This window comes from Bactrocera dorsalis, chromosome 5 (assembly GCF_023373825.1).
Source record: "Bactrocera dorsalis isolate Fly_Bdor chromosome 5, ASM2337382v1, whole genome shotgun sequence".
Taxonomy (NCBI): Eukaryota; Metazoa; Arthropoda; class Insecta; order Diptera; family Tephritidae; genus Bactrocera; species Bactrocera dorsalis.
This window is the reverse complement of record NC_064307.1, coordinates 62,605,898-62,633,836: the sequence shown is the minus strand read 5'-3', so window position 1 is coordinate 62,633,836 and position 27,939 is coordinate 62,605,898. Positions and strand designations below refer to the sequence as shown.

Sequence of the window (27,939 nt, the reverse complement as noted above, 5' to 3'; positions counted from 1 at the left end):
TATTCTTATCTATCTGATTATTGAAATTGCTTGAAACTTTTACATGCTTTAAAAATATTGCACAATAACAAAATGCGTCATTGTAGAATTTCTGATTTAATTCTTTATATATATAGTATATTCTATCTATCTACCGCTAAAGCCTTAGCAATTTCAACCATTTAAATGTGAAATAGCATAATATGCTACGATGTACACCTAGAGCAACGCCGAAAGCAAGAGAAAGCAATAAGTACAATATTTTGAAAAATACTATTCATGAGACAACTGCGTTGCCATCTTGCAACGAGTTGCGTACATTGCATGTTAGAGTGAACGAAAAAGTATGACAACTATTAATATAGCGTGAACGAATAGTGCGTAGTTGTCAGGTATGAATTTGGAAGTAGCGAACGGTGCGTTTCAACGCTGTGGCCGCCATTTATTGAATTCTCTGTGTGAAGTTCAGCCGTGAGTAGACGTGAAAAACTTGTACACATTTTCCAAGTGGGAAAATTGTGGTAAAATCTTAAAAAAATATTATAAAAAGTTGATAAAAAATAAGTGTTTAGTGCGAGCTTTACGAAATGACAAAAATAATGTAGAAATACGTGGTTTAAACACGTAATTTCGAGGTTAAAAAATTTTTCTATGCGAAACTCGCTATTAAAGCCAGTCGCACTTTATTCGCCAATACTAAATAATTAGTGAAAAACGTATTTAAAATCCTAATAAGTGACGGTGTGTGTTAGCTTTAATTAAACAAACTATTTTTTAGAAGTTTAAATTTTTTAAATACTACAAAAAGCAAATATAGAATTTCTTTTAGTTTTCTTTGCATATAGAAAGGGAAGTAAGAGAGTAAAGTAACTAATAGGGAAATTGAACGAAAAATATGCGAACGAATAGCCGATCTGCAACGAGTAAATTGTGTTGTGTTTTTGCTTATTAAAATAGAGTGCGGAAACGGAGGGTACTTAGAATTAGGCACAGAGAAAATACAGGCATTAACAGAAATAAATATGTATGTGATGAATAGTAATGTATTCGTTTTTAAAACTTGACGTTGGTTTTCATTTCTAATTAAAGAGTACTCAATATGGCGAAATAAAATTATGCCAATTATCGTCAATTTCATTGAGTTTTATAGCTCTTAAATATATTTGATATATTTTGTACATATGTATGTATATATAACAGAAATACCAAAATTAGAAAACTAGGAAATCTAACATACCACAAACGTTTGCTTGAAACCGAAATCCAATTGGTATTTTCATTTGGGTATAGGCGCACGTCGCAACGGATGTACATCCATACACACATATGTAGGTGTGCATCCGCAAATATATGATTTTTCTGTGAGTGTACGAGACAACTGGATGTCTTTCATATATATATATATACATGAACATTTATGCCAACATATAAAATATATATATGCATATAGTATTTGGACTGAGGGATATACAGGGCTCACGTAGAATGCTTTGAACATTTAAAATTGCAAGTTTGCCTATGTGTAGCAGTATAGGGTGCTATTTTAATGAAGAAAAAAGTACAAACGCCAGAAAGAGAAAAATCTCAAAATATGTTAATGCTTTTGTTCCATAGTGGTGTTCGCTATTCGGTGAACATTACAATATATTAACATGAATTGATTGCGAACACCTCGCCACTATTGTATTGACGTTGCGCCAACTACAAATTTCTCTCTTTTACATATATTTGCAATGGCGAAATAATTAAATATCAAGTTTTAATTCTTAATTTAATTTTTTAATATTACTGCTAAAAGTAGTGCTTTTGTATATCATAGGTATATTCATTTCTAAGAAATGGTTTGTTTATATCAAAAAATATTTTTAATGAAAAAATTTGTTTATAAATATAAATCCAGTTTATAAGTGCATTGCGGAATTTCTCAAATATTAACTGAACTAAAAATCATATTGTGAATTGAATAATGAACTGTGTAAAAGTTCATATTATATGGAATGTGACTTGATTTCATTGAAAATATTTGTAAATGAACTGATATTTAAACCAAGATCGAAAATGCATATTAAGGTAAGTTGATTCCTACAATGTATTATAATAACAAAAACTATGTTGTTTTTTTCCTTAATTTCATTTATAAGCATTTTTACGAAAAAAAATTATTTACAATTTTGTTCCAATTTCAAAGATCATGGTATACCACAATTTTGCTGCCATACGTACAGACACAAAATTATGTATTCTGCTGACTGCATTCGTCCATCAGCATATAACGATCTTGATTTGCAATGCACTTCATTGCATGTTTTATATTCATGAGAAAAATTGTGTATGGTTGTTTGGTTTCACCAATTTTAAATTGTAAATTTAGTTTAATTGAGGTATTTATAGCTATCGATATTCTTGCTTTGTAAAAAGTGCGCGCTCTTGTCTGAAAACGTTAAAATATCCGAGTGTTTTTTTTTTAAAGGGTAGCCATTTTTAATTTGTATTCGTTGTTATACGTTTCTCCTATCTTTCTTAGTTGCTTATAGCCATCTCTTTCTCATAAGAATTTTAAAAAATGGCGTCGGATTTTGTTTCTATCACACAAGTTGCCTAAAGCCTAGAATTTAGTGCTGCTCAATAAGCTCATCTCGTTTTAACATTTTTAACGAAGTATGTATTTGTAAATACAAAACATTGTTCTTATTACACTTGTGTAAACATACCAGCTAGATTCCTTGTTGTAAGGTTTTCGGTATATACTCTTTTGTAGCTGGTTAAGTTGGCTGTGAACGCAATTGTCAAAAGCAAAAGTTGGAAAATTTCAGCAGAGCACTGCGAAAGAAATAAGCAAGCTCAAGCTGCCATATTAAGGCAAGATTTTTGGAAAATTGTGAATTAATATAATCAAATGAGTACTAATTGGCAAAAGTTTTGCCGTTAGTATAAAAATTGCGTTTTATTTAAAAAATGTGAGTATAATTTTCAACTATAATAGCAAACTATTGTGTATAATAATGTGCTATTTCCGTGCCATTAATAAGATTTGTATGTGTACACATTATGTATGTATAAATGAGCAATGATACAAATTAAAATACAAAACTAGTGGTTTACTAAATTTAATTTGATTTGTGGCAGCGCTTTAAAATTGATAATTGATATTGGGGAAAACGTTGTTAGTGGGTACACATTTGCGCGAGTGACCCACTGCTAATATGAGAAAGTGCGAACAATTGGAGCTAATGTCGATGTGATTTAATTTTTTTTTAGATACATTATTACTTTGCAGTTAATTGCTACAAATTTTTAGTTTAAAGAAAATTAAATACAACAAAACTTCTGGAAAATTTCGTGAAAACTACAATATTCTATGTTCAGATTAGATATTGTCATACGTAAACCCTCCCACTATTCCTCTCCCATCTTGTTTCTAGAACGTGTAGATACATTTTAATTATATTTGTATTGCTTTATTAACCCATAATCATTATATTAGTAAAGAAAAGACTTAGTTTAATAAATCTGTTACATCATCAAACTTTTCAAACTAGATAGATTGTCATTTTTTTTTATTAGGCAAAGTCTATTTCCTACGACGTAGAATTTCAGTGTTTTCATTCTTAGCTCGCTCGCTCGTTTCGCTCGTTCATTTTACTCGCTATAGTGCGCCATATTGAAATTTGCGATAGCTATATGTTCGCTCAATTGTGTATGAGCGAATAAACAATATACTACTAGTCCTAATGTGGCTGTGTTTTGACTACGTTTGCTTCGCATGCATTCGTATGCCCAATTTGCCTTTGTTTTGCTTTTCTTCGTCGTTTTAGCGTATTTTATTTTATACCACATTCTCTTTCTGCCGTGTACTGCTTGAAGTTGGCTGCAGTTTTCAGTTAGAACTCGCAGCTATATTTATCTCGCCTTTTACCAAAATAAATGTATTAGTTGTCCTTGTCATCCATTCTGTTATTAATTATTTTTCTTTTATACATATTTTATTTTGCTGCTGTTCTTCTCTGCTTGGTTCTTTCTTGATGGTGTAACGAAAGCAAAAGTTGAAAAACGAGTTCTGTATGCCATATGTAGAATATTCGTAAAAAATGTATTAACTAAATATTGCGAAATTTTACCAATAAACCCGCCAACGAAGTTTTGAGATATTAATTTTTTTTATTTTAATGCTCGTAAATTGTATATACAATGCGTATGTGTTGAAAAATATATGCAATAAATTGTTATATGCAAATAGCTCTAAATATTGTAAAAATATACATTTATATTGTATACAAGTTTTGTGATATATCAATTCGTTCACACTTTTGACATTTTCGCCAAAACATAAATGTATGAAGACATTTAAAAATATTTTTCATATAATATTCCCTTTAACGAAATTACCTACAGTGTAAACGTGGCATAATGTATAAGTAATTTTCGTTTTCTATACTTGCAGAATGTGAATTACATTTTAGTTTTAGTTTTTTTTTATTATTAATTTTTACAATTGTTTTCACTGAATTTTATATTATTTCTCATTAGACACCTATTGCATCGATTTTACGCATCGTCGGCACGATTCTTTTAACAAACTTATTTTTGAATTAATACATACTTACATACATACATATGATACAAAAAGGTGCTATAAGGCAGTCAAGAGGCTAAAGAAATCAGAGACATACAAGAAAATGTAATTAACATAACAAATAATTCATTCTATTTGTATATGTAGGGGTTATAGGTTCGTTTTACATACGCCATACCGTTTTATAGGAGGATACTACATTTATTATTCTACTTGTGAAAACATTATTAAAATGTTTGGTGTACATACATACATATGTGTGTAGTTAACAAAGTATATGTGTTGTGCTGCGAATCATATCTGTCGCCCCATTTCCTGTCTAAATCTAAATGGTATGTGCATATGTACATACATATGTATATACATATGTAATGTGTACTTATGCTGCATACCCATACAACTAATTGAATAAACAATAATTTAGACGTAATTTTTAGTTGAAATTCACATACAATATTATTTCTAAGCTGACTACGATTGCTCTGCATTTTGTTGTGTTTTCATAAATATAGTTGTATGGCTATGCTGTGAGCACCCTTTTCACTCGTCAGTTATAAATCATTCGGATTTGCTTCGCTTCATTCAAATTATTCGGAACCTTTAGGTTGGTATAAATAAATACATGGATGTATGGAAATCTGTGCATGTACTAATCTAAGCTTCAAAGTTTTCTATTTTACTGATTGTGAATTTCAAAAAGTGAATTAAAATAAGAATAAATTATACAAGGTCTTACATTATGATGATTTGATGATACTGAAACGAGGTTATTTATAAGTGATACATTTATGTATGTATGTATGTGTGTATAAAGTAGTATGTGGGTGGGTGGGCGCTTATTTACAACATTTGCATTACTTACGTTCATTTAAACCTAGCTATATGCGCCATGTCTGGCTCTCACAAAAAAAAATTACAATTAGTCAATTTTAATATCTTTTAACACCGTAAATATTTTCGAGATAACAAACGGTGTTCAGTACTAAAAAGACAACACAAATTCTTGGGCACTCAGATATAAACTAACTATGACTTATTAGTAAAAGTATGCTTTTCATAAATGGTTCATATTTTGTGCTCCTACGTATGTACATATTTGTTCACTAAAAATTTTAGAACTATTTGTGTGTATAAATAAACTTTGCGCTTATACACAAATTAATTATATCATATTTTGAACAAAGCATTTTATGAACTTCACTAAGAATAGCATCGGAGAAATATGTGGCCTAATATAGGTTACACCAGATCAAGGTGAGATGAAGACCTTGGTCAAATAAATGCATATAAATATGCTTATGTATGCGTGCGTACTTAGTTTAAATAAATTTAATTGTTATAATCCACTACACATACATACATACATATATACTAAATTCATATCTCTCATGCTTTATGAATTATTCATTTAAAGAATTTGCAATATTTGCGTAGGTGCTAGATGAAATTAATGTATATTACATGATATTGAATACATCTTGGTGTTAAAGTTACCAATGGTAAAACAGAAGCCGAAGTATGCATTTATTTGCACCTTAAAATTAAGCATTTCTCATAAGCTCATTCAAATACACAATTCGTTAGAGACAAATCATTCGTTGTGTTATAGCTGTGTCTAATTTGATATTTTTAGGCATTGAAATTTGTCGCATCACTTTTTGTGTATCCATTTTTTCTTTATATGCAACGAAAGTTTAAAAATAAATTTTTATTGCTGTATAAAAAAAAATTACTTTTGCAACAAATTCATTAAACCAAGATGAGGAGAGGGCGCTATCAAGCTGCGATAAGTGAAATTTTCGCTACCAATATAGTGGCGGTGAAACTAACGAGCTACCGGCCATCATTGAATAATATAATGTGTAATTGTAGTATGCGAATAGAATTGCATATAAACGAAAAAGAATCTGTGTGGCAGCAAAGCAAACATTTGACACAAGAAAGAGAAGAATGGGAAATAACAGCGCAAAGAAAAATGTCTGCATTTGATGCACATACACACATATTCACAAGTAAATATTTGTATGCATTTCTGCTAGCTTTTAGTCATTGGCAACTATTTACTACGGCGGCGGTGAATGGTGTTGAGGGAGTGGGCCAAAGAGGTGAACGAACAACATTGCATCGATGGATCGAAATGAGAAGACGGCAGCCGCTGACGTTGTTGTGTTGCAATCGCCGTACATGTTATCCGCAAAGTAAACAAAACGCCATAATAGCTTTGTTGGCAAGTGCAGCAAACTGACTGGGCCTGTGGCTGGGCAAACCTAGCTAGCTAGTTGTGAAGGCTTGCCAGCTGCTAATATTGCTTATTTGTTGTTTAGTTGTTGATTGCCTGCAAAAAAAATCTTTTTATTTATATATCATTATTTTGCACAGCTTCTTGTTTGATCTTGGTTGCTAAACAATTTTGTAGACTCCGTTTTACATATTATTTACTTATTTTTCATCGCTTTTAGTCAATGTTCATACTTGTATGTATGCTTGAATAGGCCTAAACAGATGATAAAAGGGCTTGAACGTTCGTTGTGAAAATGTGTAAATTATAATTACTGCCTTTTTATTATATTTAAAGTGAAAATTGATAAATAGCAAGTCTGTGAATATACATACGTACATACGTAATATAATTTAAATCATATTGATTTCTTATTATCGTAGTTTTACTGTATCACGTAGCCCATAGTAATGGACTGTCCTCAATAATATTAATTCTTAGGTTATTTGTATTTATAATTTGTGTATAATTATCTACAAATAAACGTATTGGTATATAACGTTCCCCTTCTATAGGCAAATCACATATGGTTTTATTAGCGTATGCATAGAAAAAATTATATGAAAAATTACTTGTTTTCAACTGTCATAGTTGTCTTGAAATTTTTGTTGATATTGCTGGAGCATGCGCCAACCACCCACCCATAAGAATATTTTCTTGGGTTGCTTTTAGCGACAGATACGAAGGCTTGTCTTATCGAGCGCATATGAGGTGAAAAAGTGTGTTCTACGTTTATTCGCAAAAAAAAAAAAAAATCGTAAATCAAATAAAGTAAGAAAAAAGGCCTGAATACATATGTGTATTTATTTTATATGGCTTTATAGATATTTTGTTATATCTGTTTTTTGTGGGATTTTATTTTCACTACTTTTTATGTACATTTGTATGTATATGTGTGTATTATTATGTAGTTATTACCGAAATTACATACCATTTATATGTATAGTATATTGAATTCATATTGAATATTAACATTAATTATCAAGTTTGTGGACAATTTAAATCGATATACATACATATATATTAGTTTTTTTATTGCCTTTAAGGAAAGAGTATTTAATTTAGCTCATCCATTTTTATTTTTCCATCAAAATATATTAGCTTCTTAAACCTCAACATGTGTACTTATCCGCGTATATTCTTCCCCTTCCGAAAACCTCTTATATTGCTTTGATTGTCAGTGAATGTTGCAACTCGGTTAATTGTCTATCTTACTAAAGGTGTTATGTAACAGGCGCAATTGTGATGAATTTCTGTGCATAGAAGTTGCAACTAAATCTCAATATGTGCTCGATAATTTCAACTTTTTATATATGTATTTTTTTCTGCATACTTGTAATTGTGCATTCTACTTTTTATTGTCTTCCACTGCATATTTATACCTGTTTTCATACATTTGCTTATTGTATATATTGAATTTACTATGTTTGCTATTCCTTTGGTTATATATTTTCTTTTATCTTTATACAAATTGCAGTGCACAATATCTGCCTCATTCTCAACTATACGTTTTCCAGCGCCACATCGCTTTCGTAGCCATATCTTAATGGAATCAATAAAATTGTGTGTATTTTGTTTTGCTTGTTACTTCTTTACTTGCACTGTTTTCGCCCAATATTCGTGGCATTTCACTGATGTTTTTCACGCTTTCTTGACACTTGGCATTCTGCGTTATTTATTATGATTGTCTTCTTCGTTTTGGCCAAGTTTATATTGTTGCTTTTAGCTACCATTTCGTTTCTTCTATATCACAATCTACTTCATGTATACCTAACTGCAAGTATATGTACATACATACGTACATATTTGACTTTGTACTTCTTACGTTCTTTTTCCTACTGACATTTCTACCTATTTAGCCAAGCTCTTTCGTTTACATACATATATTTTTTGTATAGATTTTTTAACTTCAAAAAAAAAAAAAAAACACAGAAAACATTAAAACGGTCTTTAATTAAATATGTAAACAGTTTAGTTTTAGTTTATATGTTCAATATTTCAACATGCCAATAATGTTGCTCTTTCAACTCTTTATGGTTTCGTTTATTATGTATAACATATTTTCGTTGACGTGTGTGGTGGGGTATCTCTGTAAGAAAAAATAAAAATATCTCGTGCTATTAAAAATTTTTTCTATCATAAATAAGTTATTAAATATACATATATTAATTTTTTCTTCACCTTTTCTTTACTTACAGTTAATCTGCAACGTAATAAACATACAACGAGTAAAACCGAAACTATTCCTAAAACGATATAAGTGAAGCAATTTTACTAGTCTAGAAGGCAAATTAAGTGAACTGCATAGTTTGGTACTGAAAATAACGACAGTGGAATCGCCAAAAATAAAACGACGCTTCAACCGCAAACCAAGGAAGCGTAAACGGAATCGGAATTCTAAACGCGAACGCAATCACAACATAAATAACGCAGGTTACGTTCGAAAGGAATTGGTTGTGTGACGTTTTCTTTCTAAATACAAAATTTCACGGAAAATTAAACCCACTCGCGACAAATCGAAATTTACTAAAATCCAGCAACAGTTGTCGCATTTACCTGGTAACTACATACCTAAATTGATTATTAAATAATTTGCAGTGTTAGAGCCGAACGCTAGGTGTAAAAGTGCACTGTGTTTTTAATTGAGAGCAATCAGCAGTTTAGTGATGTCCCCTGATGTAATGGCTTACAATGTAATGTTCAGAAAAATTAGATATTCCCGCAACTACGAAGCCAAAAACGTTTGTCTAACCACAACAATCGTATCAGCACATCTAGCAGCAGCAACAAAAGCAATTTCAAACACCTTCTATAAAGCTTTTCAACTAATTGGAACAACAACCACCAGTCACTATAAGGATTACATCAATAGCAAACACCTAACACTTTGTTGCGTATTAAGCCCCCATGTGGGTGGGGGGCCGCCTCCAACAGCATCGATAGGATTAGCGCCTGGTTTAAATAATGATAATAGTTAAGTGAGCGAATTTCGAATGCGCAGAAGTCTAAATTCGAATACAAGCTCTATTAGCAGAAACAATTATTTTGAAGAAGAATTAAGGTGTATTGAACACAAATAAAAATCGTTTACAATAAATATTATTTGCCTTGAATTGCGCGCTAAAATTAAACATTACTACTTGTTTGAATTTTTTTTTTTTGAAAGTTTTAAATATTTTTCGCAAGTTCTGATGCCAGACGCATTCATAAAACCAAAACAATAGTTGTAACATTGCTTAGCGAATGATGCCATTGCAATCGTCTGGTATAATTGTCGTAGAGAAGCCAACAACAGCAGTGACAACACAATCAGGCAGCGGAGCAACAAGCGGCGTGGTAGCGGCGACAACAAATTTAGCCACGCAACAGTCGCAGCCACAATTTTATCAAACTAAACAGACTACTACAACAGCAAAGTCAGCAACCACAACCATTGGAAAATATTACGAGTATTATGGTGCGAATGATGTGCGACAGCCGCAACAACAACAACAGCAACAGAAACAGCTACAACATAATGTTGCTGGCAGCAACAGCAACAGTAGTAGTAGAAGCCAAACACAGTTGCCACTAATGCGACGTGCAGTGCAGCGCAGTAGCAGCAGCAGCAATAATATTATTAATAAGTGTAATAACAATACTATAACGACAACAGCAACAACGGGAGGAGCAACGAATACGAAAATCAAACATATTAATGTAAAGCAGCAGCAACAGCAACAGCAGCAACAACCTCAAACAATACAGATGAATCAACAACAACACCAACTTATACAGCATACCACAATCCAGCAGCAGCAGCAACAACAAATTCATCAACAACAGTCACAACAGCTGGCCACACAGCTGCAGTCTAGCCAGCCTAAGCAGCAACAGCAACATGTGCAAAAGCAACATCAGCTGTCACAACAAATGCATACACAACAGCAAAAGTCGCAGCAACAAACGCAGCCACAGCAGCAGCAGCAGGTGATACAAGTAAGCGAAGAATTTATTGAGCAAGCGGCTGCTTCGGGTGCCACCAATATGATGATATCCACCACAACCGGTGAGGTGCTAAATCCTCAAATTTTCAAAATCGTTACTACAGATGGCACCACCGGCAACATGATAATCGATGGTGGTAGCGCTACAGCTGTCGGTGGCGGTGGTCAATCAAAAGTGTTGCTTAGCAATTTAACCGTTTTGGCCAAGCCGTCACCCAACACGCCGGGCACAACGGCAACATCGGCGCTGAGCGTTGGCGCAACTGGTGGCTTACCCACGCAACAGCAGCAGCACACCATTAGTGTTAGTAGCGGGGGTCAAGCACAACAGGCACAAACTATAAATTATATGAGCACCAAAAACTTGTCATATTTAACCACAGCAGCAGCTGCGGCCACACCAATTACCACTGGCGGTGGTAAGACGCCAAAATATACCGTTACAGGCACATATAAGACAGGTGTAAAGCAGCAGCAGCAACAGTTGAACTCTACAACATATATACAACAGCCGCAGCAGTCGACAGGGCAAAACGCTTCCCAGGGAGCGCAGCAGACACAGCAATTGTATCAAAAGCTGTCTGTGCCGCGCCACGTACAGATGGTGACACGTGTTGTGCAACAGCCAACGGCGGCTAGTACGTCGATGACAACAAACACAGGCCAACAACAACAATCACAGCAGCAGCAACAACAACATACACAGATGTTGGTGCAACCAGTTGTGGGTGCGCAAAAGTATTTGAGCAGCAGTGCAACAACGAAAAGTGTCAGCGTTGCCGGCAGCGGTGGTAACATGTTGAAGAAGACGAATAGCTTGAAGGTGACGCATGGCAATAGCAAAGTTTTGAACAACCTGCAAATGCAGCAGACACCGGGTGTCAAGACTACTTATATAACACAGCAGCAGCAACAACAGTACCAATTGCATCAGCCGCAATACCAGAGTGGCGCTAAAGTGAAAACGTCCAAGTTGCTTAAACAATACAATAATGTCATTAACAATAACAGCAATGCCAGTAGCGGCGTCAATATGTTGCAGCAGCAATCATTGGGCACCTACACCATAAGCAACAGCGGCGGTGGCCACAAACTGCAACCGACCACAACAAAAGTGACTAAAATGGCTGGCGGCAAATACGCTACGCACCAAACGCAGCTGCAACACGTCACAACTTTGCCACAAGGCACACATCTGCATCACAAAACCTTGCCACAACAACAACAAACGCAGCAGCATCAATTCTCGACCGGCAACAATAATGTGGTCACACTCGCAACGGGCGCTGGAAATAGCGGCAGTGGAAGTGTTGCCAACAACTCAAATAATACAATAAAATTTGTAAATTCCACACATGCCACGGTAATACAGCAACATCAGACGCAAACATTGCCCATACAGCAGCAACAGCAACAGACTAAAGTGACATTGCGTCAGCATGCGCAGCAGCAACAATTGCAATTTGTCGAAGCACCGACAACAACAAACATTGTTAAGGACAACAACAGCAATAATACTATTTACCAGCAGCAACAGCAAACACCAGCTGGCAATAACAACAGCAATGCCAGCGCGCAATCGTTGATGAACGATGATATAATGGTCGTCAATGGCACGCCCATGACAGACGAGGTGTCCGCACGCATACTGCAAAGCATGGCCCAAAAATCATTCAGCAATCAACAACGCTATCAGCAGCAGCAACACCAAACAAAGGTCGCCGCGATGCCACCACCGCCGCAACAGCAGCAACAACAAATTGTGATCCAACATACTTCACCGACGTCAGTGTTGCTCTCCCCCAAAGAATATCCACTATATAGCGGTAACCAATTGTCTGCCCAACAGTCGAACCAACACGGCAGCTCGGTGCAACAACAGCAATTGTCAGCATCACCAAACATTAGCACACAATACACAAATCCAGTGCAGCATCAGACTTCTGCCTCAGCAACCAGCACTTACATGTCAGCCTCGGCCGCCAATGGCGGCGTCGTTTACCCAACAATGTCTACATCCGGCGCCGCCAATATCGGACGTCAAACGCATAGCGCACCCAGCAGTCGTACACACTCTTTGGAGCGGAACAAGTCATATGAGGCCAACACAACAATCACACGCAAATCCGCCGCGGATTACTACAAATCCAATAGCAATAGTAGTGGCGCGGGCGCACGTGGTCATCATCATGCTAGCACACATGGTGCACATGCGTTATCGACAAGCATATCGAATATACCGCTTGATACACAACAGCAACAGCAACATTCGTCAGCGCAAATAATACACCTGCAAACGCTGAAGACATCGCTAGCAGCCACCAATGCAACACTGGCGAATAGCAGCTACACAATCGCCACAAATAGTGCAGCCTCCGCTGTCAACACCAATGCCAACACTGATGACGAAGATATCATCGGTGAAGAGGTGCGTCCAACGCCAGTGAATACGCAAGATTTGCGTTTGCGCATCTTGCATGCCGTGCAGCAGGATCACACCTACGCTAATGCCATGCCCACGCATCTCTCGGCTGCAGAGTCCGCAAAGGGCGTTGGTGGCGCGCAAGCGGCTAGCAGCGCCGTACACATGGGCAAAGCAGGCGTCACATCGAATAGTACAATGTTAGCTGGTGCTGCATCGCAGTCGCAGCTGCAATCGGCACTGGCCGCCGGCGGCAGTCAGCAGTGGTCACTGGGCGGCATTGGTGCAACTGTGGCGGCGGCGGGACAGACGGGCCTGGGCAATATGCTGCCCACGCCGCCATCGAGCGGTCAATCGACATATACTTTGCACGGACAACAAAGTGAGTAGCACGAACGCATTAATAAAGCTATTATTATTCATTATTCTCTCTAAAAGCTTCAAATTATTTTACATTTTCCATGAAAATTAATTAAAATTTTCTCTTCTTCTCCCGCAGTACCCCGCATGCAACAGGATGACGATGCTCATTCGGCCATCAGTAATGGTTCGCGCGTTGCTACCGGCGATATAGATCCTGGCGAAGAAACCGAAACTGCACCCGAAGCCGAAGCTGAAGATGATTCGGTGACGCGTTGTATCTGTGATTTGACACACGACGATGGCTATATGATATGCTGTGATAAGTGCTCGTAAGTACCGTTTTTTTATATTATTTTATAAATTTTAATATTATTTCCTTAAGAATATAGAATTATAATATAAAAATATAGAATTTTTTACACATAAATTTTCTTAATTAGTATTAATTTTTTCTCAAAGAATATATTCATAATATTTTTAATTTTTTTCTAAATTTTTTTTTATTTATTTTCTTATATTTATTTTTGTTGAAATTTAATCTTATCTTTTGAAATTTTTTGTTTCATTTTTTAATTAATTTTCTTCATTTTTTATTTATTTTCATATATGTATGTATGTATGTATATATTTTTTTTAATTTAATTAGATTTTTTTTATTTTTTCTAAACGAATATTTTCTAAGTTATTTTATTTATTTTCTTATAATTGCTTTCTTTTTGTATTTTTATTTGTTTAATTTTAATTTTTTTTTTTGAAATTTGTTATTTATTTTTTTAATATTTTTAAATTTTAATAATTTAATTTATTATATTTTTTATTTTTTTTTTATTTTCAACATTATTTATGTTTCATTATTTTTGATACATTCCAAGGTTTTTAATAATTAAAATTATTTGTGCCTTAGAATAACATTGTTTGCTTAAAAATTTTTTTTTTATATTTTTAATTTATTTTTTTTATATTTTTAATTTATTTTTTTTTTATATTTTTAATTTATTTTTTTTATATTTTTAATTTATTTTTTTTTTATATATTTTAATTTATTTTTTTATATTTTTAATTAATTTTTTTTTTTATTTTTTTTTTAATTTTAAAATTTATTTTTTTTTTAATTTTAAAATTTTATTTTTTTTAATTTTAAATTTTTATTTATTTTTAATTTTTTTTTTAATTTTTTTTTTTAATTTTTTTTTTTATTTTTTTATTTTAATTTTAAATTTTTATTTGATAAAATCTAAAAAATTTTGTGTTTTATAACATATTCTTAAAATTATTTATTTTTTAATATTTTTATTTTTTATATTTATTAAATTTTGTTTATTCAATTTATTTTTATATTTAAATTTAATTTTTTATATAACCATTTTTTTGTATAAATTTCCAAATCACACACACTGACACAATTTTGATTTACAAAATCATTTTCTGATATTAGTTTGCTTGAGAAATAATACTAAAATACACTTTTTATACTTTCAGCGTGTGGCAGCATGTCGACTGTATGGGCATCGATCGTCAGAATATACCCGATGAATACCAGTGTGAAGTATGCCAGCCGCGACCGGTGGATAAGGCGCGCGCACGTGCACTGCAACTAATGAAACGCAAAGAGCAAACTCAGCTTTTACTTTCGGCACAGTCAGCACATGCGACCGGTTCCACTGGCGCTTACTTAAGTGGCGCTAGCGGAGCAGGCAACTTGAGTGGCAATTATCAGTTGCAAGATGGGCAACAAAGGCACTTAGGCGGCAGCAACTCAAATGCGTTTATGTTGGGTAGCGGCGCTGACGGTAACATGCATGGACTGCCAAATAGCACGACGCTCGGCACGACCAAGAAAGGTAAGGTGTTGAAGAAAACCGCCAAAGATGCAGCGGCTGGTAAAAAGTCCAAAAAAGCCGAGAAACTGGCTGCTTTAGGTGGCAAACCGCCGCGCAAAGACTCGGGCGCCACCAAGAAGACAACGAAACGCAAGTCGAAGAGTAGCGATGGCCTGAGCGCCACTGCAACAGCTGCTGAAAAGCATGCAGCCAATCTGCGCCAATGGATTGAGAATTACGAATTAGCCGTAACCAATCACTATTCGCCTGAGTTGCGTGCGCGTCTGCATGCCATCACTAAGCAACCGAGTCTGCTGCAAAGCATACTAAATACGGAGAATCGCGCGCTAAAGGAGTGCTGCAATAATGGTTTGGAGAATCGTGCCACCACTGTGCCACATGCAGGCGGTAAAATACTTATTAGCAACATGGATATTGCGCCGAGTTGCCCCATCTTCGAATTGCGTGGCAAATACATGCTTAGTCCGCAGTATAAAACACAAAATGCATCGGTGAATATGAATTCGCCGCCACCCAGCAATTTTCTAGCGGCTACGCTAAAAGCGCATAAAACGCCAGGTCCCTTCATTTTCTTCTACCAGTTACCGGACGCAGAGGCACCCATGCAAACGATGAACCAAGATGGCTCATATCCGCCGCTGCCGCCACAACCAGCTTATCTCAAGGGTCCGGAGATATGCGTCGATACACGTACCTACGGCAATGAAGCGCGTTTCGTGCGTCGCTCATGTCGCCCCAATGCCGAAATACAGCATCTCTTCGAGAAGGGCACAATACATCTCTTCATTGTGGCAACAATGCGCATCCGCGCCAGCACCGAGATCACCATCAAGCATGAGCCACACGATTTGCTGGCGATTGATAACAAAAAGGCGACCGCCAGCAATTGCATTGTGCAACCGACGAGCACAGCATGCGCATGCGGCCTACTCAAGGATTGTCTCTTCGGACCACCGCCGACGCAACAGTCCTTGGGCGCGAGCGGCGCAACGAAATCCAGCAGTCGCAAGTCATCACTCGCCACCACTCTAAATGGTGGCGTACAGCTCAACAGCAGCGCGGCGGCCATGCAACTGACCATGGGTGGCTTGCCAGCTGGCAGCAATAAGAAGAAAGGTGCCGCGCAAAACATCAATCGCAATCGTTCGACTTCGTCCAGTGGTGACAGCAGCATCGGCACAACCGTCGCACCTGGCATGAATAGTCCAAGCGTTGCTTTGCCTACAGCGCCGCTGAATATGAACGCCAGCCTGAGCAATAGCTCGTACAAAAGTAATGGTGGTCTTAACATTTTGTCGGCGCATGCGCTTGCCGCGTCTGCGGCAGTGCCCAATAGCAATGGCAATATGAGCGCCACCTCCTCGGTTTCGAGCGTAATGCATGATTCGGGTATTTGTACCTCGTCATCGTCGCCATCCGTCTCGATACCATCACCTACAACCTTACACATGCATTCACCGACGCCACAAGCGCAGTCCCAACCACAACAACAAGCTCAGCAGCAGCATTCCGTACCAGCAGCAGCGGGCGTTCAGCGCAGCAACAGCAGTACGCTCTTTGTGCAACACAGTCCGCAGCAACAGCAACAACACCAACAGATCTTAGGCGCTTTGCCAACGCCATTGCTCTTGTCGCCGTCACAGCAATTGGTGCAGCTGCCACCACAACCGTCACAACAACAAGTACCAGCTACAATCAACAACGTAAGTGCACCCCTGTTGCAAGAGGTGACCAGCGCTGAAACAACGACGCCTACCGCATTGGCACCAGCGGGCGGCTCAACGCAGCCGCAGACGAATTTACTCATTCAACAGTCGCAAGAGCAACTGCTGCACCACAGCGAACTCGCTGGTCCGACCATAAGTGATGCGTCTTTGGCCGCGGCGGCAGCGCTGCAATCGCTCAACACTGCTGTGACGCTAACCAGCAGTTGCGCAGCGTTAGCGCCAAGCGCCGCAATAAGCAATAACAGTAATGTTGTTGTTATCACGCCTGAAACCATAACGCCTCGCGGAGTTGAGGCCAGTGAGGCCGAACTGCAGCAGCAGCAACAGACACAATACTTTGTTGCCACCCCCATGCCGCCAGCTCAGCAGGATTTCGTTGATGGCAGCATGCAAGCGGCAGCGCATCAGCAGCAGCAACAACAACAGCAACCAACACAAACTTTAACCACAGTTGAACTACCACCACCGACACAGACTCATGTTGCTATTGGCGCCGCCTCGCCGAACGCTGGCCCGAAGTCGCCACAGAAGCACAGCAACAACACAGCGCACGCCGCGTACGTACCACCGAATACTGCGCGTAGCCACAAAACGCCTGGCACCAAGTCGTCGAGCTCGCGTTCCACCAGTTTCTCCGAGGACGATCACCAACAGCAGCAACACAACACGAGCAGCGGTAGCGTCAATGATGACTCAACAGTCGTGACACCAAACTCAAAAGATAAGCCAAAGCTTTCACGCGAAGATCGTAAAATGGAAGCCATATTGCGCGCGATTGAGAAAATGGAGCGAAATCAGCAACGTAAAAATCAAAACAAATCTGGTGGCAGTGCGTCTTCCGGCGCCACCAAACGCCGCAATAGCAACAGTAATTCGCCAACCACGCCCACAAAGCGTAGCATGGGCGAGCTGAGCAGCAGCAGCGGACGCGTGTCGGCGGCTAATGCGCGCAAGAAAAAACGCAAAGCACACAAATCGTACAGCGGTCATAGCGCACAGGCGCGCAAGCGCCGCAAAAGTCGCATGAACAGCAGCAACGAATCCGTTGACGACACAGGCAATAGCGCTGGCAATGCCAATGTACATTCGGAGGCAGAGTCTACATCGTTGTTATCGCCAGCAGCGCCATTGGCAAGCACAGCGCCCATTTATCAGCATACGCAAGCGGAGCACAGCGATACGCTCGCGACCACTAACGAAGATCAGGCCGCGGGGCTGCTGCTCGCTTTCGCCAATCCCAATCTGAAAATGTCGCCGACGCCGCAACAATCACCGCAAGCAGTGGCTTCACCAACCGCACAACAGCAGCAACAGTACGGGGCGCACTACGCGCTGGAGCAATTGAAATCGCCGCAACATCGCACGGCAACCAGCGGTGGCAATGGCGCTTCCCCGCCCGCCACGCCAGTGAGTTCCGCCTGCCTGCTAATCGAAGCGGCTGTTGGACCACTGCAAGAGCACATGGACGGCGCTAGCCCAAGTGGTGAGTTCAAATACCCCAATAAAACTAAAACGAAGAAAGTGCTCATGTCCAATTGGCTGCTGAATCAAGTAGATGCCGACACCAGCGGTAGTGACTCACCGCCGCCGACAGCGCCAACACCACCACCACCACCAGCCACGAATAATAACGGCGCTGACGCATTAGTGCCACAATCAACACCCTTGCCAACTGGCGCAATGCTAGGCTTGGACTCTTTGGTACAAGCGGCGACTATGTGTGACTACAGGAAACAGCACAACGAGCCGGATGCCAGCTATATGCCCAACGATGCGCATTGTGGCACGCCCATGAGCGTAGATGAGCCAGAAAATCTCAGCATGGCAGCGCAGAAAGTCGAAGAGTTCATACAGCAGACGGAACGCGGCAATAGCGGCATTTATAATCCGACCACAATCGCTGCTGCTGGCGGTACGCCACGCAGCCTACTTCATCTGCCGCTGCAGGTGAGCACTTGCAGCAATAATTCCTCGGTCAAGAAACGTTGGTTGCGCCAAGCGATCAGCGAGGAGACCACCACAGACGAGTCGATGACGCCTACACCTACCGCTGCAGCCATGTCCGCGGGCTTGCAAAATGCCTCACCTACAACCGCGTCGGCGGCCGCGCACTTGAACGCGGTGCTGAATGTGCCCAATGGCTTTACGACGCCACTGAAGAAGCGTCGACTTATCATCAGTGGCGACGTGAAGGAGGAGGAGGATGTAGGCGGCAGCAGTGTCGCTTCACCGGCAGCTGGCGTTAGCAACGTCTTCGAGTCGCCAGTAATTGGACTAGTCAAGACAGAACCAACAGCAGCGGCACCTAGCGCTGCTGAAGTGGACGTGATGAATGTGAACGTTGGCGCGGCGCCAAGAGCATGTATAAAGCATGAGGCTGAGACGAGCGATGAGGAGGAAGTCGATGAAGAAGAGGATGATGCAGAGGAGGAGCGTGATGATGTCGATGTCGTAGGTGGCGTTGGCGTACATGAGCTGCAAACAAGTGCAACAACAACAATAGCACATGTGGCAGATACATGTTTCAAGCAAGAAGTAACTACAAAAGCAGAACGCTTGTTGGAAGCGCCGCAACAGCTGGAGACCGCAGCGGATGAGCTGAAGCCCGACGCTATGCTTATTGATCAGGACGATGATGTGGATATCTTGCGTTCGCCTAGCCCAGGACATCAGCAAATGCTCGCCGCCGAAGATAATCTGGTCAAAATTGAACCGGAAGACACAAGTGGTGGCGATGATGTTAAAATCGATGTGGAGCGCGAAGAGAGCTTGGCGGGTGATAAGTTCGAGGAGATGGTATTAATGCAAGTGAAGAAGGAAGAGGCCGCAAATGAAGTTGCTGAACGCTCAATAACAACCGAAGCAGCAGACGGAGTTAAAGTCAATGCAGCGGAGGATGAAAAGCCCATAAAATCTGCGCCGACTGAAGAAAATGCTCTTGTGGCGGATGAAAAACCATACAAGCAGTTGTTTGAAGACGTTGCAAAAGTAGCGCAACCAAAGAAGGAAGAGCGAACACATACGTTTACAACAAGTAAACCTAAAGTGGAAACTTCCCAAGCCTTGGAGCCTATATACAGCACTGCAGTTGCGCCTATGAACGTACAGCAGCGCATATCCACCACACCCACCAAAACATCGCCATTAAAATTGCTCACACTCGACGGCAGCAGCATGATTTCGTCCGATGAACCGCTCAAAAAGCGTCTCAAGTTGGAGACCTCAACAGTAGAGACCTCCGCTACAACGACGGAGGTGCAACAAACTTCGTTGCTTAAACCGTTATCTGCGCGCATGCACGAAATATCAAAGCAAAATGACACTAATGATATTGTGCCAACAACAACAGCTGCAACTGCTCCACCCGCCGCATTAACCAAACCCACAGCGACACTTAAAGTAGAGCATTGCACGCCCAACACGCCTCCAACCGCTGCCGCACAACCGAATTGTATGACATTTTTAGCGGCAGCCGCAGCAGCTGCTATTGAGCGCAAACCACCACCACCGCCACCAGTTACAACGGCAGCAGCGCCGGCGCCCATGTCTACACAATCCACAACAACAATTGGTTCAGTGGCTGCAAACACCAACAGCGTCACATCGACAGCGCCTGCCGTCAATGCGACGAACTCGGAAGCTGGTACTGTTAGTGTCAATAATGTGGCAACGCCATTGCCTAATAACGGTAGCGTATCAACGGCGCTCGCGCCACGCAAACAGAATGCCGCTAACAACAATAATAGCAATGAACGCAAAGTACCGCTAACCGATGATGACATACAAGCCTGTCTGCATTCCTTCCACAAGGAGAATATACTGATCTTGCAGTCACGCAACAACAAAAAGTCAAAACCAAATGCCACCACAGCCACAGCTATTGGCGGCAGCGCCAACGAGTTGGTGGCTAAAAGTGCCAAATTAACGGAAAACAAATCGTCAGCCACAACGAATTACTCATCGCATCACAGCCATCATTCTACGCATGCGCATAACGACACCGCGAAAAGTGTGAGCAGCAGCAGCAAACACAGCAGCGCTTCCAAGTCGTTGACCAATTCGAGCAGCAGTGGCTCGTCTTCGACTAAAAAATTGCATAAGAAGGAGCGCAACGGCAAGGAGCGTAGCAGCAGTAGCAGTCGTTCTTCATCGGCGCACAGCAGCAAATTGTCCAGCTCCAGTTCGAAAAAGGTGTCTTCATCATCATCGCATAAAAAGGATCATGTCAGCGGCAAAAGTAGCGGCAGCTCCACACCGGTGCCGAGCGCCAAACAACAAACACATAACAGCGCAACGAGCTACAACAACTCGACCAATAGCAACAGTGCGTCTGCTGGTGGCGATGGCAAAGATCGCGCTGATGAACGCCGCGAACGCGATAATAATCGCTTCGATAAAGAGCGTCATCACCATCGTCATCGCACCACGTCGTCATCATCCAATGCCAGCACTGCAGTGTCACAATCACAAACACCCGCTGCGGCCAACTCAACAACACCCACGCCACCGCCGCCCATCAGCAAGAAGCGTCAGCTGAATTTCGAGCAGGAACTTACGAAAGATTTGCCATTGGTGAATGCCGTCACCAGCAACAGCAATCGGCATCGCAAAGACAGCGGCAGTCGAGACAGTCGCGAAGATATGTTGAGCTCATCCTGCTCAAGTACCAGCAGCAGTAGTTTGGCGGCGCGTAAGAGACGCGAGTCTTCATCCTCTTCGGGTGGCGGCAGTCGGCATCGACATAACAGCGGTGGCAGTTGTGGCGCTGCGGAGAAAGACGCTTTAGCCGCACACAAATCTGCGGTCGCTGAACATAACGGCATATTAGCTAGCGCACACATATCGCCGCTGCCACCACCCACCTACGTGCGTGAACATGTCGCCATACCGCACTTCAATAATGTCGTCGTCAGCGGTCCACCACCACCGCTCATGGCCGCTTACTTCAGTGGCATTGGCGCGGTGCCTGGCGGAAATATGGACGCCTCCATGAGTACACCCATCGCCACCTATGTACCAACGCCAGCCATGCCGCCCACTGCAGGTGCAGCGTCGCAACCGACACACAATCATAACCTCTTAAAGACACTTCCCATGCAGCCAGTGCTTAGTCATTTGAGCGCAGCAGTGCATATGCAGTCAACACTGCCAACGTTGTCGTCGTCCAACGGCGGCAATGTAACGGTGTTGCCACCATCCACGGCTACAGTGGCGCCACCCACAATGCACTCTCCCGGCGCCGCTGGTGGCTTGCTACCTGGCAACAGCGCAGGCGTCAACTCTGCAGCATCGACCTACAATAGTATTTATGGCAAATTGCGTGATAATCCTTCCGCCATAGTGCCGCCTACATTGAGCGCTGTAACATCCGCGTTAACAGGCGGTCCGTCAGTGACTCCGAGCGGTGGCGTCGGCAAAACAACCATAACCGCGGCAACAGCAAGTACTTCAGCGAACATCAGCCTATCTGAATATTTGGACACTAAAGTGAAGAGCTACAGCACCACATTGGGCGGCTATGTAACACCAGCACACACTTATATTGGTGGCACTGGCACTAACAGCGCGGCCGGCAAAACAACGAACAACAACACATCGAGCAATAGCGCGACCGCCGCAGAAAGTATAACCGCTGTGGCAACACCACTAGAGTCGCCAGTTGCCAACAAATTGCCAACACCACTAAAATTACCGCTCACAAGAACCGCTAGTCACGATCCGCGTCTCAATCCGCAGCTAAATGCACCCGAACCGCCGCCAGCGCCAAAACGTAAGCTCTCCATCAATGAGTATCGTAAGCGTATGCAATTATCAACGGACAGCACAACGCCATCAACACCCGAACCACCGGCGGTTAGTAGCACGGCCACGACGCCAACGGCACACATGACGCCCACTTCGCTGAACAACAGCTTCGTGCAAGCTTACAATAGCATTGTGAATGCTTCGCCCGAGGAGATGGCGCGACAGTTGTCAGCATCGCCAACAACACTGACACTCAACAAGTATACGCTCAATTCGCCGGAACGCAAGCGTCGGCACAGCGGTTCAGATAAAGAGCAGCGGCATAGCGTGTCTTATGATGAGGTGTCGGGACTGTTGAACAGTAGCACCGGCAGCAGCAGCAGTTGTGGCAATGCGAGCGATAACTCGTTGACGAATGTGAACCACGAAGACGATGGCAGAAAAGGTGAGTAAAAATATTGCAAATTATAGCAGAAATTATGGAAAAGCCATAAAGAGATATTAAATAAAAATATAATAATTTGAAAATATAATGAAGTGGTAAAATAAAATAAATATTTTATAGAAAAATATTTTTAAGTGAAAATTAAATTACAATGTGTGTAAATCAAAAATTATAGGAAATGGTTAAACATATTTAAATAATAATTTGAAAAGATAATAAAGTGATAAAATATACATACAGTAGAGGCCCGCTAATCCGGATCAATTAAAACCGGCTCTTATCCGGAATATAAGGGAATCCGGATTACCAAAGACATATCAGAACTATGTATTAAGAAAAAATATTTATAAATTTCTGTTTGTTTATTATAACAAAAAATACACATATTCCAAAAAAAAAACTTAAAACAATCCATTGAAAATAAACGTTAGAAATTTGTATGTATTAAGCGGTGTAATATAAATTCTAAATTTAATTGAAAAAAACGGTTAATTTTGTTTGGCGAACGCTTTTTTGTTTAGCCTCCATTGCTCGCTGCCGTAGCGTTCTAAGAAGCGAATGTAGTGAATAATAAACATGTGATCCGGAGTAGAGAATACGGATAGAGAATGTCGGTCCGGATTACAAGGGACATAATAGAAAATTTGAATTTTTTAACCCTGTCCGGATTACAGTGGAATCCGGATTAGGCCGTGTCCGGATTAGCGGGCCTCTACTGTATAAAAAATTTAATTAAACATTTTTTTGTCATTTGTTATTAATCTTGTTAAAAATTAAACGAACAATAAATTAAATAATTAAAAAAATAAGTAAAAAAAATATAAAACTTAATTGAAAAAGTGTAATAAAAGTTTAAAAATAATAAAATTTATTAAGGGAGTAATTAGAATATTGATAAGTATAAAAGGCGCAAAAATAAGGACTAAAAACAGAGAAAAAAGTTATAAAACAAAAGAAATTTGATATAAAATAATTAATAAAGTTAAAAAAATAATAATAAAAATAAAAATGATTATAAATAAAAAAAAGTAATAGGAAATGAAAGTAATAAAAATAAAATAAAAAAAATAAAAAAAAAAACAAAAAAAAAATAAAAAATAATAAAAAATAATAAAAAATAATAAGAAATAATAAAAAATAATAAAAAATAATAAGAAATAATAAAAAATATAAAAAAATAAAAAATAATAAAAAATAATAAAAAAAAAAATAATAAACAAAAAAAAGAAATAAATAAATAGTAGAAAATAAAAAATAATAAAAAATCGAGGATGAAAATATGTAAATGGCGATAAAAAAGCATAGAGAATAAAAAAGAATGGAGAAATAAAATATTAGAAAATAAAAAAGGAACATTTTTATACTAATAGAAAAAACTATAATAAATAATTATTATATTAAAGGATTTTTATTTTATTTTTTATGTTTTTTGTTAAAAATTTTTTAAATAAAATAAATAAAAGATGTTATTAACAAATATATGACATCTTAATTAAAAACTAAAGAATAAAAAAATTATAGAAAACTATAAAAAGCTATATAAAATAAAAAAATAATATGGAATAAAAAATAATAAAAATATTAATATAGAATAAAAAAAAATATTAAAAAATAATAAATAAAGGAAAAATTAAATAAAATATTAGAAAATAAAAAAATAATGGAAAATAAAACACTTTTAAAAACACAATTAAAAAAAATTTTTTTTTTTTTTTTTTAAATTAAAAGTTTCGAAATAAATAAAATTTAAATAAAATAAAATAAAAGATGTTACTAACAAAAATAATAAAAATAGGAAATTTCAATCAAAAATTAAGAAATGAAAAACAATGGAAAAATAAAAATGAAATATTAGAAAATTAAAAATAATAGAAAAAAAAATTATTATAAATTATGGTAAATTTTATTTTTTTAAAGTTTCGAAATAAAAAAATTTAAATATAAAAATAATTTAATAATTTTTTGTAATTCATATTTGCATTGTTTGTCCTAAAAAAAGAAAATTATAGCATACAATTTAATAAAAAAAATATTATTTTTAACTAGGTCAATTTAGCGCAGCACCCACATTACTTGAGAAACAGCAAGAGAAGCTTTGCGAACGTTTAAAACTATTGCGCAATATGAAAAAGAGTGTGGCAACGCTGAGCAGCGCCGCAAGTGAGTTTGCGAACCTCAAAAAAGGTGAGTGAACATTTCCACAATATTCTATTTATTAATACACTGCAAAATAATATACTACACATACAATTGATATAACCGATATTATATAACTAGCATAAGTGCACCAAAATAAAATAAATCAAATAGTGCTTTCCGCTCAATTTACACAATTCTGGCGTACAAATTACTCAACTGATTTCAACAACCGTTACAGACTGTGATCTCTATGTGAATCGTACGAACAGCATCTCGTCCACGGACAATTTGGACAATTGTCTAGAGGAAATCTCCTCTTCCTCCTCCTCCTCCTCGTCCACATCGCGCGCCTCTTCACGTGAGGCAAGTCCCGAACGCAGTGGTGTTGTCAGCAGCAGCAGCAGCGCAAGCATCTGTAAACGTGCCACCAGCACCACTAGCTCAAACCATAAGTGGCTGCATGAGCCAGAAACAACAACAACAACAGCGACAAAAAGTGTGAATACCAACGCAACGCGCGGTGACACACCGACCAGAGATGATGTGTTGGTAGCGGCGCGTTGTGGCAGTGAGTCGGCGACGTGAGGGAACAAAGGCATAACAGGCATAAATGACGACATGTACGATGTTAATGTGGTGGAAAAGTTTGCCGCGGCGGCAGCTAGTATGTTGCGGTGAGGCACAGTACAGCGTAGACGTGTTGGTAAGGTTGCTAATAAGTCAAGCAAGAGCGAAAACTAAAGTTCTTCTACTAAAGTACACGTACCGGTGGCACAAGAGCAAACAAATGCAATATACAATTGATTTCGTTTCAATGCAATACACGGTTCTGTTATTCCTAACCTACAACTTTTTTATGACTACTATGAATTGTTTTTGTAAAATTCGTTTGCTGTTGCATTCTTCAATAATGCATACACACATGTACATATATATGTATGTATGTATATATACTGGCTTATTGCACAGACAAAATAGAAAGAGTACCAAAAAAAAGTGCGTAAAACAAGTAAACTTAACGAATCGAAAAGCAATAATAACAAATTCTGTTGATGGAGCGTTTTATATATAGTAAATATATGTATGAGCTATGTTGTTGTATAACAGTGCGCAACAAAAACACATTAATGTTAAATCAATCAATTTCCTAATACGCCCCACTACACCACTCTAGCTACGTATACACACCCACACACTCACATACACATTGAAACCTTGAATTAGCGTAAGTTTTTAGTTTAACGGCAACTAATATTAATAATGAAGTTCAATGCAAATGTAAATAATACCTAATTAATGTAATTAATTACCGCGTACGTGTGAATAATTAATATAAATTAAAATATTAGTTAATTACAAGAAAGCTAAAAGCATTATTTTTGCAACCAACAACAAATAAAATCAGCCTTTGAAGTGTTTGTAGCAAATAAAGCCAGGACAAGTGGAGTCAGCCAGCAGTGATGTGAAAAAGTTGTTTAGAAGCAAGTTGTTAGCTGCTAAAGTAACTGTAACTTTTATTAAATTTTTCAATATTAACGAATTTTGAAATGTTTCAGTAATATTGATTTTTTTTTGAAAAATATCAAATTTTCATACATTTTATTGGTACTTTTTGATATCAATTGTTAAAAGTTTGAAAAACACAACGTTGAAAGCCAATTGTATGTAACCGAAATCCTGCCGGTTATATATCTGGTATGCTACTAGTTTTATATCTGGTATGTTACCAGTTTTATATATGGTTGTTACCAGTTTTATATCTGGTATGTTACCAGTTTTATATCTGATCAAGCACTGACATCTATTACAACAAAAGCAATAATGTTACAAATGATTTAAACAAATTTTTGTAGCATAATTTTGGCTTAGCTTTTTAATTTTAAAATAATTCCCAGAAAAAATTCTTAAAAATTGAAAATATCTAATTTTTCATTTTTTTTTTAAATCCTTTCAATATCGAAGAACAACTAATGTTTTTGATTTTGATTGGATTTTTAAATTGGCGGCAACTGCAAAAAGCGCCAACTAATTTTTTTATAACGTTAATGAAAAGATCTTAAAAAATTTTTCTTTTAATTAAACATTTTTTCATTATGTTCTAATTCTTCAAAATGAAAGATTTCCCAACAAATATGAAAAAATGTTCTAACAAAAAATGTAAAAAAAAAATTTTATTTCGAAAAATGAAAAGTTTTTCAAATATTTTGAAAATTTTAAGCAAAAAATTAAATTTGATCTATAAAAATTTAAAATTTTTTTCCATTATATTCTAATTTTTCAAAATTAAATATTTCTCTTCAAGAAACAAAAGTTTTTTCTAGCTAAAAAAAAAAAAAAAATATTTTAAAAAATTAAACATTTTATTTCAAATATTTTGAAAATTTTTTGGAAAAAACTTAAAAACGTTTCATTAAACAATTTTCATTATATTCTAATTCTTC

General features: G+C 38.2%; 1 protein-coding gene across 5 annotated transcripts; it reads left to right on the top strand.

The window, feature by feature from the left end:
• Positions 1–140: 140 nt before the first annotated feature.
• On the top strand, positions 141–27,048 carry LOC105224008 (serine-rich adhesin for platelets). 5 transcript variants are annotated; one of them, XM_049457179.1, is made up of 7 exons: positions 141–720; positions 1,880–2,049; positions 9,029–13,620; positions 13,738–13,930; positions 15,081–23,359; positions 25,406–25,543; positions 25,737–27,048. In XM_049457179.1, the coding sequence occupies exons 3-7, from the start codon at positions 10,074–10,076 to the stop codon at positions 26,081–26,083; spliced, it is 12,504 nt and encodes a 4,167-aa protein (XP_049313136.1). In that variant the 5' UTR covers positions 141–720; positions 1,880–2,049; positions 9,029–10,073; the 3' UTR covers positions 26,084–27,048. The 5 variants fall into 5 exon arrangements, with proteins under 5 accessions (XP_049313136.1, XP_049313132.1, XP_049313133.1 ...); XM_049457175.1 differs by having other exon boundaries at positions 142–614; XM_049457176.1 differs by having other exon boundaries at positions 419–500.
• The last annotated feature ends 891 nt before the right edge of the window (positions 27,049–27,939 follow it).